This window comes from Rhagoletis pomonella, unplaced genomic scaffold (genome assembly GCF_013731165.1).
Source record: "Rhagoletis pomonella isolate Grant_MI unplaced genomic scaffold, Rhpom_1.0 Rhpom_scaffold_00008, whole genome shotgun sequence".
NCBI classification, from domain to species: Eukaryota; Metazoa; Arthropoda; class Insecta; order Diptera; family Tephritidae; genus Rhagoletis; species Rhagoletis pomonella.
In genome coordinates this window covers 14148998-14163576 of record NW_023458562.1, presented here as the reverse complement: position 1 = coordinate 14163576, position 14579 = coordinate 14148998, and the positions used below count along the sequence as shown (strand labels likewise).

At 33.7% G+C, this 14579-nt stretch overlaps 1 protein-coding gene across 1 annotated transcript in view; it reads right to left on the bottom strand.

Annotated features, from left to right (window-relative positions):
* Positions 1–5866: 5866 nt before the first annotated feature.
* LOC118744226 (transcriptional regulator ovo) overlaps positions 5867–14579 on the bottom strand; it is a 195118-nt gene continuing 186405 nt past the window's right edge. The window contains 2 exon segments of the mRNA XM_036477100.1: positions 5867–6045; positions 8314–8474. Of these exon segments, the coding sequence (XP_036332993.1) occupies positions 5986–6045; positions 8314–8474 (221 nt within the window). The 3' untranslated portion in view covers positions 5867–5985.

Below are 14579 nucleotides of genomic sequence, written 5' to 3'. Positions count from 1 at the left end.
ATATAACAAATTTTGATGGTAAATCTTTTTCTTTGGTAAAACTGTTAACATCGTAAACAAAATAAGCTTAAACTAGTAGCTCCTTAAAATGCTACGAACTTAATTAGCTTTCAATTAAAAAAAAAAAAACTTAGGTCCGCCAATAATTTAAGCTGTAGATATTTTGGGATAGTATATTTCACCTTTGGACCACTGTGCATTGGTTGTACGTATCAATTGTATGTATCTATATCTCGACGGCAATGATCCAAAGAATAATACAACTCTCAAATTTTGGTTGGAATGTAACTATTAGCCTCGATTTCGAGTGTCGCGCTGAGTGCAAGTCGTTTTTCGTGAGTCAAGTCGTATCGAAAATTGCATGGCACTGCCTAGTTTTTCCACCCGACTAATGTATTAAAACGGACTAATAGTGACTTTTGGTGGTGAACTTGGATTTTGGTATTCAGTACGCTGTCTCACGTCTCTAGTCTCAAAAAAAAAGTCACTAATTTGTCAGCTGGCTAAGAGCAGGTCTCAAAAATAAAAATATGGAGAAAAAGTTAAATAATTATAAATAATCTGCCCGAGGAGTACTCGAACCCGGACCCTCTCGACTGGCAGCCTAATGCTTTGACAACTCGGCCACTGCGCCTCTTCGTGCAGCGCAGCAAAAGGCATACGTAAACTCCATCAGTTGACTATCCGTGTTTGTTTTCACCACCCTTTTTTGGTGAACTTTTCGTGACTCTCTCCTACTGAATAGCCAAATAATCTCAAGTCACAAAAATATTCACTAACTGCTAATCTCAAATTTGGTGACTTGAGATGAGACTGAATTCCTGAATCCCAGGGTTAGTCTTATTTCAACGTACGTAATGAGGCAGTATGCTTCGTGAATGCAACATTTTTTCAACATTAGGAATGTTTATATTCCCTTTTGACTTGGTCGTGTTGCACCAGCTTTAAGATAGGCTATATGAATATGACAATGCGGAACAATTGGACAGAATTGCTTCAACGCTTTTAGCTGCAGGTTTTCGTTTGGTGTTAAACTGTTCTGCCAATGAGAGCCTCGAAAAAAATACGTAGTTTTTTACGAGTTCTTAATACTGTTCGCGAATATTCTTACTAGGTCTAATATATGATACTCTTGCTTAGTACAAAATTGTATAAGGCTGTTGGTAAAGCTAGACGGATCACGCGCGGCTCTAGAAGAAGTTTTGATAGGACTTAGGGTCTGAACTCAAAGATGTGGCTTATGCCAAAAACCCTACGAAAACTGCTATTCCAAATATGAACTCATTCCATAGAATTTATTAAAGTCTGCAATGATTTAAGTTCAAAGTCTACTACTCACTTTGTGTGGATGCCAGGCCACAGCGACATTCGAGGCAATTGCGCAGCGGACGAGCATGCGGGGTAGGGAACCACCCTGTCTGATGTCAAATTTTCTCTTGACATGGCTCAAGACATATTTCGCCCAGAAGGCAAATAATAGATAGTCGGAGGAACCCGACGACTAGACAAATCCGGCCCATCCTGGGCAAGAAAAGATCCAACGCACTCAGTCGGTTAGAATGCGCTCTACTAAGGCTGGTGACCGGTATTATTACGGACCACTGCTTAATGGGAAGGCATGCTTGTAGAATGGGTTTGCTGGTCAATGACTTCTGCCGTAGTGGCTGCGATGTGGGCGAATTCGAGAGTGTTGAACATTACCTCTGTCACTGCCCTGTCCTTTCGTGGGGGAGAAGACGTTCATTTCGTCACCACGTCTTTGTCTGTCTGGCCGACCTAAAGCAGGCATTCACAAATTGTCCCGCATTATGAATCTAACCAACGATTTTTAGGTCGTAGCGTTCCGCAACGAAATTATTATTTCAGTTTTAACTCAATTGAAGAAAATAATTATATTGTTACCTCTAAAATTGCTATTTACCAATAAATTTTACAATAAAAATATTATAAAAAGTGCCGAAAAAGGTACTAAAAATGTACACACAAAATCAACCCTGTAGCACACACCAGCTATTCATCTAGTGATTTTCGGCAACTAAACTTTTCAGTGTCTTCTGCAATCCCATACATTTTTGCAACATATTGCATACTTTCAGGCATCACCTAAGAGGAAGAGTGTACTACCACATATTGAAATTAAAGTATCATTAAACTATGCACACTTTTGTATGTATGTACACTACAAATACTCCAGTCGATGAATGTTACAATTTGTTAATCACATACTTTTTTTACTTTAACGATTTTAATTTGAAAACAACATACAAGTGACTTTAAAAAGAGTTTCAAACTAACCAAAACGAATGAAGAGTTACAAAGTCTCTAGACAACTACGTCATTTAAAAACTCCAAAAACTCGCTTTAGATGTGCATTAAATTGAGTATAACAAATTTTCAAAACAAAAGAGATAAACAATTTTAGTTTTGAAATTTGAAAACCAAGAAAACTTGCAATGCGTAATTAAGTATTTGCAAATCAGAGATGAAAATGTTTGTATTAGAGTTTTTAGTACCTTTTTAATAATTTTTTTTTTAAACATAGTTTTCATTAGATTGATTTTCTTATAACTTTTAGTAATATTTAGTCTTTCATATAATTGTTTTTGTTTTTGTTAAGTTTTCTTCTTTTTCGTTTTTGCATTATTGAACTTGATTTATTTCTCATACTTCAGTTAGTTCAGTTGTTATAATTATTTGCTTATTATAATGCCATTGCACATACAGTTCATACTAGTTATATTTTTTAGTTTTTATCTTAATACATATATATTTATATACATTTCATCATGTTCATTTTCATCTATATACTCGCATGTAGCATAGATGTATGTACTTATGCTGTTTTATGTGTATGTGTATATAATATGTATATATGTATGTATATTAGATTATTTATGTATACATGTATATAGAATAACACCTGCAATGCTAACAATTTGTTTTCTTCATTTTTACACGTTTCATTTATTTATATACATACACGTGTATGTATGTATGTATTTTTTGTTTGTTTGTTTTAGTTTTCAGTGTGAATATGCATTTCGCTAGAGCACAAGTCATGAATCTAGTGCTGGTGTTATACATGCATACATATTTACAGCTGGAAGAGATGCACGTAGATTATAGGAAACGCGTTGAAAATGCAGGAAATACTTTTAATTTAGTGTGAAGAAAAATTGGAATATTTCGCAATGACTATGATTTTTTTTTAGTGGAAAATGCCTAAGAAAAGGTCAAAATGCAATATTTTTTTAATTTAAACAAAAATATAAAACTATAAAAATTTCGGAAATTTTCCGAATTTCCAGGAGTTGTTCGAAATGTTATGTACGTTAATATTTTGAATAAAGACGAAAAATTTAACAACATTTAGGGAATAGTTAAGCTAACATATTTAGTGTACAATTTTAATTTTTTATTCAAGCTACTTTCGGAAATTTCTTAAAAATTTTGAGTTATTGCGAAAAGTTCTTATTTTGTTTCAGTTTACGTACGTCAGGTACACACGTACATACAAAGGTACACACACAGAAAATATTCTTAAATAGAACGAAAGGAAGGCTTTTGAAATACCTCCAGCTTATTATGAGTGTGCCTGAGTAGAGTAAATGTGTAATGAAATAGATATTTCTTTTAGAATCATTTTTGATCGAAACGGAATTGAAGAAATTTAAAAATATGCTTAGCAAAATATGCTAAAGTGTTTTGAAAATTTCGGAGTCTTTCGGAGTTTAATCTAACACTTGCAGGTGAACTCGGAAACTTATATTTCTTTAAAAAATTTAAATTTTGTTTAAAGTAATTTTAAAAAAATGACAAAACAAGAGAGAGATCGGAAAATTTCGAAGGTTATACAACACATGCAATAGCACTCCGAATAATACATTTTTGTTAAAAATAACTATTTTGTTCCAACTAAATAAAAATTATGCTTTGTAAAACTTGCGAGAAAATTCCGAAGTTTTCGAAGTGTTTTGTATACGTATATTTCTTTAAAAGGCTAATACATTTTTGGCGGAAAATTTCGGAGTATTTTCAACACTTGCAAAAGAGATGACACGAACCAAAACTTTTCTTTGCAAACCTATCTGTAAAGTTTTGAAATTTTCAGTATCCTTCAGAATTTTTCCGGAATTTATTTTAAAACTTGCAAAAGAATTTCGCAACATTGTATTTCTTAAAAAAAAAAAAAATTTGGTTTAAGGTAATTAAAAAATAGAATTTGCACAACTAGCGAGAGAGTTCGGAAAATTTCGGAGTTTTTTCAACGTTAGCAAGAAAATTCCGAATCACAAATTTCTGTTAATAAATTTTTTTCAACTAAAATATGCTTTGCAGAACTTGCGAGAAGACTCTAAAGTTTTCGGAGTCTTTCGGGAACGTACATTTCTTTAAAAAAATTTACTTTTGTTTAAAGTAATAAAAACATATAATTTGCACAACAAGCGAGAGAATTCGGAAGTTTCGGAGTTTCATCACCACTTGCAGGAGAATTCCGAATCACAACTTTCGGTTAAAAAAATTTTTTTTTTTAACAAACGAAAAATTTGCTTTGCAAATCGTGCGGCGAAAATTCCGAATTTTTTTAAGTCTTTCTAGGTTTTTTCGGAGAAATGAGTTTTCATATCTTTGCCACAAATTCAACGCATTTTTTTTTTTAATTTTCTCGCTAAGCCAATTAGTATTACACCTTTCATCTCTTCAATGTTTGCTACTACCGAGATCCATGACTTTGGGGGTGGGTAAACGATTTGTTTGTTATGCTAGAGCGCAATGCAATTCACACCCAGCTGCTTTTTGGTTATCTGCGTTTCGTTTCATATATTAGTACATATTTCGTTAATTGATTTTTTATTTAATTTTACATATGATTTTTGTCCTAACACTCTTTTTACAATTATTAATTTTAGTAATTACATTAATGTTAAACACATTTTACCATTAATTTATCAGTTATGCTCTATGTATCTCTGTATGTATGTATATACGCTTTGTGTTTTTTTTTGTTTTTGTATAATATCTGGTTTAGGTTTTAATATTAATAATAGTAGCTCTGTTTTTGTTTTGTAATAATTTTTAATAATAGTTTACTTTATAATAATTTTAATAATCATAATAATTAATAATCAGTAATCAGTAATTTATAAACATTATTTAAGTAATAAGTAATCATAAGTTTAATCATAATGCATATGCATAACATTAGGTTTTCTTTTAGTCCACGTGCTTTTTTTTATTAATTTTTTTATTAGTTGAATAAACGTTGTCTACAAACATATTTGTAAATATGTATGTTTGTCAGTTGTCGTTTTCTCTCTTTTGTGGTACTATTTGCATACTTTTTTTTAAACACACAATGAATGTCTGTTGTCTTTTTTGTAATTTACATGCTTGTATGGTCAGTTTCATTTTGGGGTTTTGAATGTTTGTTTTCTTTAATTAGTTTTTTTTCGCTATTTGCCTATTATTTAAATACTTTTACATACTTATGACAGCTTTTTACAAACAATACTACTTTTTTGTTCTTTACGTCCATTCCTGCATGCGCCCTTCCCCACTGATTCTTCGTTCGCATCTTTACTCTTCAGTTCTCACATTTAGGTTGCCATTTGTGGTGTATGTATGTATGCAGGTGTCTCTAAGTGTGTGTGGTTAGTAAGTGAATGTGCTCATCAGACCCTTTCATTTGTTCACTTCAGCACTGATTCATTTGTTTGGAATGATTTTTGCAGGAATAATTATTTTTTTTACGAAATTCGGGCTGTTCTTTGATCATTGTTTTTTAATTATTCATATGCGGTGGTGATGATCGTTATTGTGTATTTTTTTTCGAGTTTTCTTTGGATGTTTGTTTATGCTGTTTAGCTGTATATTCGTGTTGCTTTCGTAAGTGTGTTTTTGTTTTGTTTGCATTAATGCATAGGAAGGCGAGAGTTATGTTGTGTTATTTTGTTGTACAATATGTGTGGTGGTTGTTGTTATTGTTTAACGCCCTCGCGCCCAACGCAGTAACGCATCCGCTAACACATCAAGATGGGCTTTAACCTGTAAAAAGCACAAGGAGAAAACATCGTATTTAGTAGGTAATAATTAAAATTACTTAAATGTACAACTTTGTAAAAAATAGGAAAACTTGATGTGTTATCTGTATCTGATCGCACGTAAGAAGTAAGAAACCATTCAAGTTTCAAGGGTACTAATAGACATAGACCGTTTTGCAGTATCACCGACGATAAGAAGGATAAGATTGCATAACAAAATAACTACAAGGTTTTTCTGAACATTTTCGGAATACCAGCAAATCATGTTGTCACAATCAGAATTGATCACCCTACACTTCTCATTGAATTGTGCACTTAGAGGGAATATATTTTTTTGGAGTATTTCGGAGTAACTTTAAATCGCATTTCTATACTCGTAATTTACTAGGTACCCCATGCCTTTAATTGAACTTCATATGAATTAAAATATTAACTTTTTTCGGAGTATTTCGGAATAGCCATTTATCGAATAATTACAATCACAACTTACTACACTATACGTTTATTTGACTTTGGTAAAAATTTAAATATTAACTCCTTTTCGGAGTATTTCCGAGTAGCCTCACATTGCATTGTTATAGTCATAACTTACTATCCTGCGCCCTTAATTGAGTTTCGTGAAAATGTATCTAAACATTTTCTACCTAACGTATTATCTAATTCACGCTTGGAAAGGACCTTCTATGTAGTATTTGCCAAAGCTTCTTTAGTGATAAGGTCCATTACACGCTTGAGAGCCATAATAATAACGAAAATTGGTGACTTTGATGAAAGAAGATGGAATAACGTACTGTACCAGGAGGACGACTCTGCGGAGAAAATATCCTTATACTCCGCACGCTTGGGCGGACGACGAAAGCAAAGGCCCACGAAAAAAATGGAAGGACCAAATGCAGAAGGACCCGCCCGCACTTAGGATGAAAAACTGAAACAAAACTGCAAAGGAGAGGGGCATCTGGCGAAGCTTCTTGGTCTCGTCCCAAACCGATAAACTGATATAGTTCCAAATAAGAAAAAGAATAAGGTGAAATAAGTAGCCGCAAGTGACTGCTTAGAGACAGTTCATTGTGGAGCGGTAGCATACTTTGTCCGTACTTATTCGAGAACTACGAAGAAGCTGCAGAAATCGGCAATTACCGGTGCAATTGCGCCATGATTAATAATTTTTTTTTTTTTTTTTGAAGTTGAAAACATTCAACTGCACAAAATGTGGTTTTAACCAGTTGGGGAGCTATATGCCTTACATCGCGGCCAGTTAAAGCTCTACGGCGCGAGAAATTCCCAGAATGTGTAGTTTCCGGGAAGTGGCTTTGCCAGCAATATCATGCAATTTAACGACTTTGGATTTAGTTTTTCCATTTCAATGTTATCGTTTTCAACGAATAATGGGCTAGTCCAAACTTTATTTTAAAATAAAAATGTTTTCTTTCCATAGACTAAAGGAATCAAAATTAAGGGGGCTGGCGAACTACGATCGCACGGCAGTACTGAATGTAAATAATAGTGGACGGCGTAACGGAATCAATGCCGACTTAGATGTCGAAACTAATTACCTAACGTCACCCTGGGATTCTAGTCTTTTGTTCCATACATTTTCCAACTAGGATGATAGTAATTCCATCTACATCGATGGCTCAAGGCTGTAAAAAAAAGTCGGCTCGGATCTACGCTACAAGGACCTACATATAGGTCAATTATATCGTCTGCCTAGTAATTGCTGTGTCTTTCAGGCGGAGATCTTTGCCATATAGAAAGCGGGAACGTCACTATATACCTTCACAGGCCAGATCCTTTCGGCCGAAACTCAATAAGAGTCGTCCTGAAGCATTATTGACGGTAAAAATTTGCAGTAAGATCTCTTACCGGCGCGCCGTTACCACAGAGCACTGCGTTATACTACCAATGCTTCATCGATGACGTATACTAACAAACTTAAGTTGCAGAAGTTGTCGGGATGAGGAAGAAGAGGAATAGTTTCATCACATCCTACTCCAATGCCCATCTCTCTAGGCAAGAGGTCGCAAGCATTTAGGATCAGGCTTTTTAAATAGTTTGGGGGAGATGGCGTAAGTATAAATACCGCAGCTGCACACCTTCATCGGGGATAGTAAATGGTTCAACAGACAATATGGAATAACTTCGGTTAGAAGGATATTCCTCCCCCTGGCAGTCATAGAGGTTATTCACAATGGTCAAGCTTGTCTCCTAGTAGAAGTACGACTCATTCGTGCATACATATACTTATACGTATGTCGATACAATATTAACATACCGTTTTGTAGAACATACACGATCTCCGATCTTCATCCTCACCCTCCGGACAATCGATGAATCCATCGCATAGCACATGATCGTCTATGCACCGATACCGACCCTGCAGATCGGGTGTGGGACACGCAAAGCGCTCCATGCCATCCATAGCGGCGGGACATTCTAGAACGAGATACAAACGATAAAGAATGATTAGGAAAGTAAATTAAGGGGTTTAAAAAGTTAAAAATAAAAACATAAATATAAATTTTAAATTAGCGTAAAGGTAAACAAAAGTTCTTATATTTCACGAGCATTTGTAATCAACTTTTAATAAACTTTTCGTTGGCCGAGAAACTTGAAACTTTACGGTTGGCACAAAACCCAATGTCAATGCAATAAGAAATATAATTTAATGCGCATTTAGTATTTAGTTCATATTAAGAAGGTATATTAATTATATGAAAAGGAAACCCTCCATAAAAAATTCTGCCGATAGGTGGCGCAGGAGTCGAAATATTTGGTAAACCAATATTTATGGTCCGATTTCGTTCATATTTAGAAAGTTTGCGTTAAAAATATTTTTTTTTGCTATTAACTTATTTTATTCTCTTGTTACACTTTCTCCCTAGAAAATCAACGAAAACAGAAGAAATGTATAAAATTTTAATGGGAAACTGTCGTACGAAATACCCAATATTAGGCCAACCAACGAGCGAGTGAAAAGTAGTAAATACTTAGTTAGTTTTAAGATATTCTTTTTCAGCAGGAAATTATGTATTCGGAAGTGTTTGGTTCCACATTTGACATGTATACATAGCTCTGGACCTGTTGCTCAGTGTTTCTAGTAATAAGTCTTTATTGTATAAAGCAGGGATCACCCGATTTGTACATTTGTACAAATTTGTACATTTTGGCAGTCATAGAGTGCGGTTGTCTAGAAATAATATGTTCAGCTCATTAACAACTTTCCAAACAACACCACTATTTAACTGTGAAAATGTACAAATCTGTACAAATGTACGAATCGTGTGATCCCTGCTTAAGCTTAAAAAAAATTCTATCATGTTTCCACACATGAATGAAAAAGCACATACATATGTATGTATGTATTAATGTTTGTATAATTTTATATCTGTACAAATTTACATGGTGACATTTGTCTTAGCAGCTTGCTGACCTTTTACATTTGACGTCAGTATTTAATTGGATGCGGCGAATAGGGTGTTGTACTTACAACGGCGGAGGGGTAAATGATCTATTTTAAAATGAGCGTATGCTTCTATAAATGTATTCAGTAGGCATGTTCACACGAAGGGCTTTTCACGTCAAAGGTCTCGTTGAACGTAGTGAACGTTAGCAGGTTTATTTTTCTCAATACTCCTAAGGGTCATTCCATGTATGGGAGAATCACGAAATAAATTTTAAAATACCTTAATTATTCCTATTTGAGTAGTAATTTTTACTATCTACATTTTATTAATCTGTTTAAGAATGTTAAAAAAAGAAGCTGTTATTTGTGTTTATGGAGACTTTTACTTCATACAAATTTACTTTACAGCAGTCAAAAGGACCTACACTGTACATGGGAAAATCTCACAAGTTGTTTTTTTTTAAGTGTCACTTCCTTAGCTCAACAGAAAAAAGAACACGCTAAAACGTTCTTCGTGCATTTATTTCAATTAATGGAGTTCCAGACAAGCACAATAAAAAAAAATTATTTGGACAATTTTAGTCTTCGAACGGTTATTTATGCGAAAAAAACCGAAATGACCACTTGTTTTATTGTAACTCCAAAAAATCGCAATTGCTTCTTGATAACTTTGGGAAGTTTTCAAATAGAATGCTCATATTAGAGGCAATCAAAGTTGGCATCAAATACAGCATATCTGTGAAGTTCCATTAGTGTGCCCCCAAATTGAAAAAATGGCAGCATGCAAAATATCCCAGCTGCTTTAAAATTTGTGAAATTTTATGATTTTTGATTTTATATTAATAATTTAAGATACTTTAAAGTAACAACATAAAATGGCGCAAATGTTCTTCTTGACAAAACGAACGAGCCGACGAACGAACGAAAGTAATAGATATGGTCACTAGACACGAATAAAGGCGCGACCTTAAAAGTTGACCGCGAAAATAAAAACTTCAGCGAGAAAGTTGACGGCGAAGAAAGACGCCTTAAAATATTTGACGGCGAAGAAGGACGCGAAAACTTATTTTCGCGGTCAACTATGTTTGCGGGTGTAATAGTATGTACATTCCGTACATAGTTTTTGGGGAATAATGCTGAAGTGACAATCCTTGGCCAAGCATAAATCTATGATTACGGGTCTCTCTTCGCCGTCAACTAGGTTACAAGTCTTTCTTCGCCGAAGTTTTTCTTAAGCGCATTTTTTCATAAATTTTTTTTTGTGCACCGTCGTAACGCTAGCGCGCCTTTATTCGTGTCTAGTGACGATATGTATGTGCATAACGAATACTGTGTAAAAATCTTCCGCGCGAATCGTTAATTACTTTTAAGTTGAGACGTGTGAGTAAACATGTTAGTAGACTGCTTATGGTGCTACGGGGCGTATACGTTACATACGCAACTATGGGTATATGAGCAGGAGTGGTTATATTTACTTTTTTTAGTAGGTATATTTTTTCAAACTTTCATTCAAATACATTTTCGCGTTGTAATCTTTTTCTTTACGCAAAATTGAAGATAATGCATTTTCTAAGATAAGTGTGCCTACATTTTCAACCAACACTTTTTTGTCAAAAAATTTAACAACTCCTGAGATTTGCTCATATACTAGTATTTTACAACACAAAAAAAAAATCGCTCGAAAATTAAGTGTTTTGGCTAAAATTTGCACTTCAGTGCACAACGTCACAATGGAATTGCCCCTTAGTAACTCAAAGTAACACAATCAAGTTTATTTTTTTTTTGTCTTTTAATATAAATATATTTTTTCGGCACCATCTCTTGCAATAATTTTTCAACATTTTTTCTCAATTACTTTGTTTCCCCTCTCTCTCTTGCTTTCTCTCTCTTCAATATCTAGCATACTTTTTTAGTCTCACAATAGCCTGCGTGTCATTTGGTACATAACCTTGAGCAAGCTGAATGTGAGTGGTAACCAAGCACACGTCCACTTAATCATTCTTATTCAAAATATCAAGCGTCACAGCTGTAGTAGTAAGCTAGTCGCGAGGGGCAAACTACTGCATTTAGCACCAAAAAAAAAGCCTTCAGCACTACTAGCCGCTACAATACCACTCACTGCTTGCCTGGCGGACGGCTTGCTAGACTGTTTATACGAGTATTTAAATGATGGCGCGTGTATGGGCATGTCTCCATTCAGACAGCACACATAATGTACATACATATGTATTTATTAGTACTATACAGTATTGACGCAAGTTCGTACGATGTTTTTTATTTGTTAATATAGTTGTTTTGCAAAGAAAAAATGTAAAATTGTGTGCATAAATATCGTGCAAATGTGGAGGTTTAATTTTTATTATGACCTGCTTAAGCGATTTCCATGAGAATGGGCAAGGTCAGCGGTCAAATGGTGTCAAGTGGGGTTACTACTCGCAATAACTGAATTGTTTTGGTGTCCGAAAGTTTTGAGTAAGATATGGGAATTTTACTAAAAAAAATCTGCGTTTAGGTAATGACGGGTGAATAAATTTTAGAGCGTCAGCTAATTTAGTGACAGACTGCTTTGGTGTAAGTAGATGTAAAACTATTTGCAGATGTTTCAGAAACCTTAATCGGATGGTTTTCCGAAATAAATAATTCTTATGGAAGATCTTTCATGTATTCAAAAGAACATATGCATTGTCCAAGCATCAGAAGAGTTCAAGAGATTGCAAATTTTATTAGTCTGAAAAATTCGGAGTTCTCATTTAACCTGAATTTATTCAAAAATTATTAATAGCACAGAAATAATACAATTTCTAAAAAAAAGTACTCCGAAAATTTCGAAATCTTTACAATTTTGCTGTAAAAGCTGGTTTATTGAAACTAGACTAATGTAATAAAATAAAGCAGCATGCAAAAAGCAAAATCACTCAGTACTTCGTGATTCTGAAATTTCGGACTACTTCAAATTGTTATTTTTTTGTAAACTTATTATTTTTTTATAAATTTACAATCAGTTCAGAGTCTTCCAAGCTTTAACATCGTTAATATCGACAGAACCAACAAAAACTGCAAAAAAATTGTCCGAAAATTTAGGAGTCTTTAAAATTTGAATGATTTAATTTTAATGCAACACACAAAAGAGCAAAATCACTGAGCAAATTTTAACTCCAAAATTTCGGAGTACTTGAAAATATATTTTTTTGATTAACGAACACACGTTCGCTACATTTTTTGTTTTCTGTACAAAAATTTAGACTCCAAAAATGTCGCAGAACAAACGAATCAGAGTCGTTCAAACTTTATTCGTTCATACAAAAATTTTGGCCTGGGAATACAAAAAGCTTTTTGCATTTTCACTCCATGTACAATAACACTGGTTTACAGCAAAAATGTTCAATGGATGCCACTGTCCAATTTCTATGTAGAATTGCTCGATGATTCCGAAAATCGAGCTATTTTTTTTTGCTACGTATACGTTTTCGAGATATTTGCAATTTACCGTTATTCAGCTCCAAACAAAAAGTGTTTCAACTGAATCTTACGAACCAATTCAACAATCATAAAACGAGGTACGTCAAATCAAAGCTAATAAAATTCTCCATAAAACCCACATACATCACTAGGACCGATAGGACTTATAATTTCTGACAAATTAATCATTCAATTTTATTTTTTTTTATTTTTTAATGAAAAAAAAATTTAACTTTAACAGAAGAAAACTTTAAAAAGTAACAGGTTCTGTGCCAAAGTTTTGCACTTGTGCTAAAGTCTGTTCTGTTAAAAAAAAAATCAAGTTACTAATGAAGGAAAGCGAGTGATAAATAGAGAAGTAATAAGTGGTCAAATGAAAATACGCAAAGATTTTTTGTATGAAAAATGAGCAGAAAAAAAGTTACTCATACGCCACGTACACCTGAGTAATACGCTTTTCTGCTCATAATTAACGCGATTTTCGAAATCACCGAGCAATTCTACATATAAATTGGATAGTGGCGTCTAGAGAACAAAAACCAAACTAAAATTTGTGATCCAGTGTAATTAGAAATTTGAAGTCGCTTCGCTATGTATGTACATATGTGCCTGTGAACACATTTTTCTACTAATGAAATAATTTTTTTAACATAAAGTTCGATGCAAATGCGAAAATTCCTAATTTAAGCACTTCGAAACACTTAAAAATTAGGTATAAAACAAATTTAACAAGGGATGACGGAAATTCGTTCCAAAATACATCATACACCCATCTAGTCGGAAACAACAATAACCAAAAAGGAAATAAATAAAAGTACCTCACGAATGAAATTACATACATATGTACATCTGTAGAAATTAATACTCCGAAAAATTCGGAGTCCTCAAAACTTTCGCATTTATACATACATTTATTTATACGCATGCAAGTGTGTACAATTTTATTATTATAAAGAATTTACCTATCAATATATTCGATGCAGATCCAAGATTTTGCAGTTCTGTCAATTCGAAATCCTTAAGGATAAGCGCTAAATATGAAATAATCTAAAATCAACTAATATAAAACTAAATACAAGTACTCGTCTTCTGATAGAGCACACGAAATATCTATGAAATTTTGCACCGAAAATTTAATTAAACTTTGCGTTATGGAATTTTCGCAAAAGTCACTTAGTTGATACAACTCAAAATACCACACAAAATAACTTCGAAAAAAATAGCAAATGCAAACACTTGCTTGCACATATGTAGCCCCTAACAATTTGAATTCATATCCACAAAAGGCCAACCAATTTGCCAACTGCTTACTTTCCCACGTGAAAAAGCAACTCCCACTCTGCATCTTACCAACTTTTCGCCGCAAAATAAAAAAAAAACGCTAGATTATAGTTCCAAGCGAACTTCAATGCACTAGGAATGTGGAGCACCCTTAAAACCAAATTTGTATTTGTAAAAAGCAAACGAAACTATTTTTAAATCTACATACATTTGTAGCTATTTGTGTAACTAAAACAATAATAACAAAAATATATAGTCAAATCGTAAAGGGAGAACGGGGAGTGAGTTTCGAATAAAAATAGTTTTCACAGTGTAAATATAAGTGTAAGCGTGTGCACATATACATACATACATACAACTGTAGGTATGAAGAAGCGAATATGAAGGAATAACAA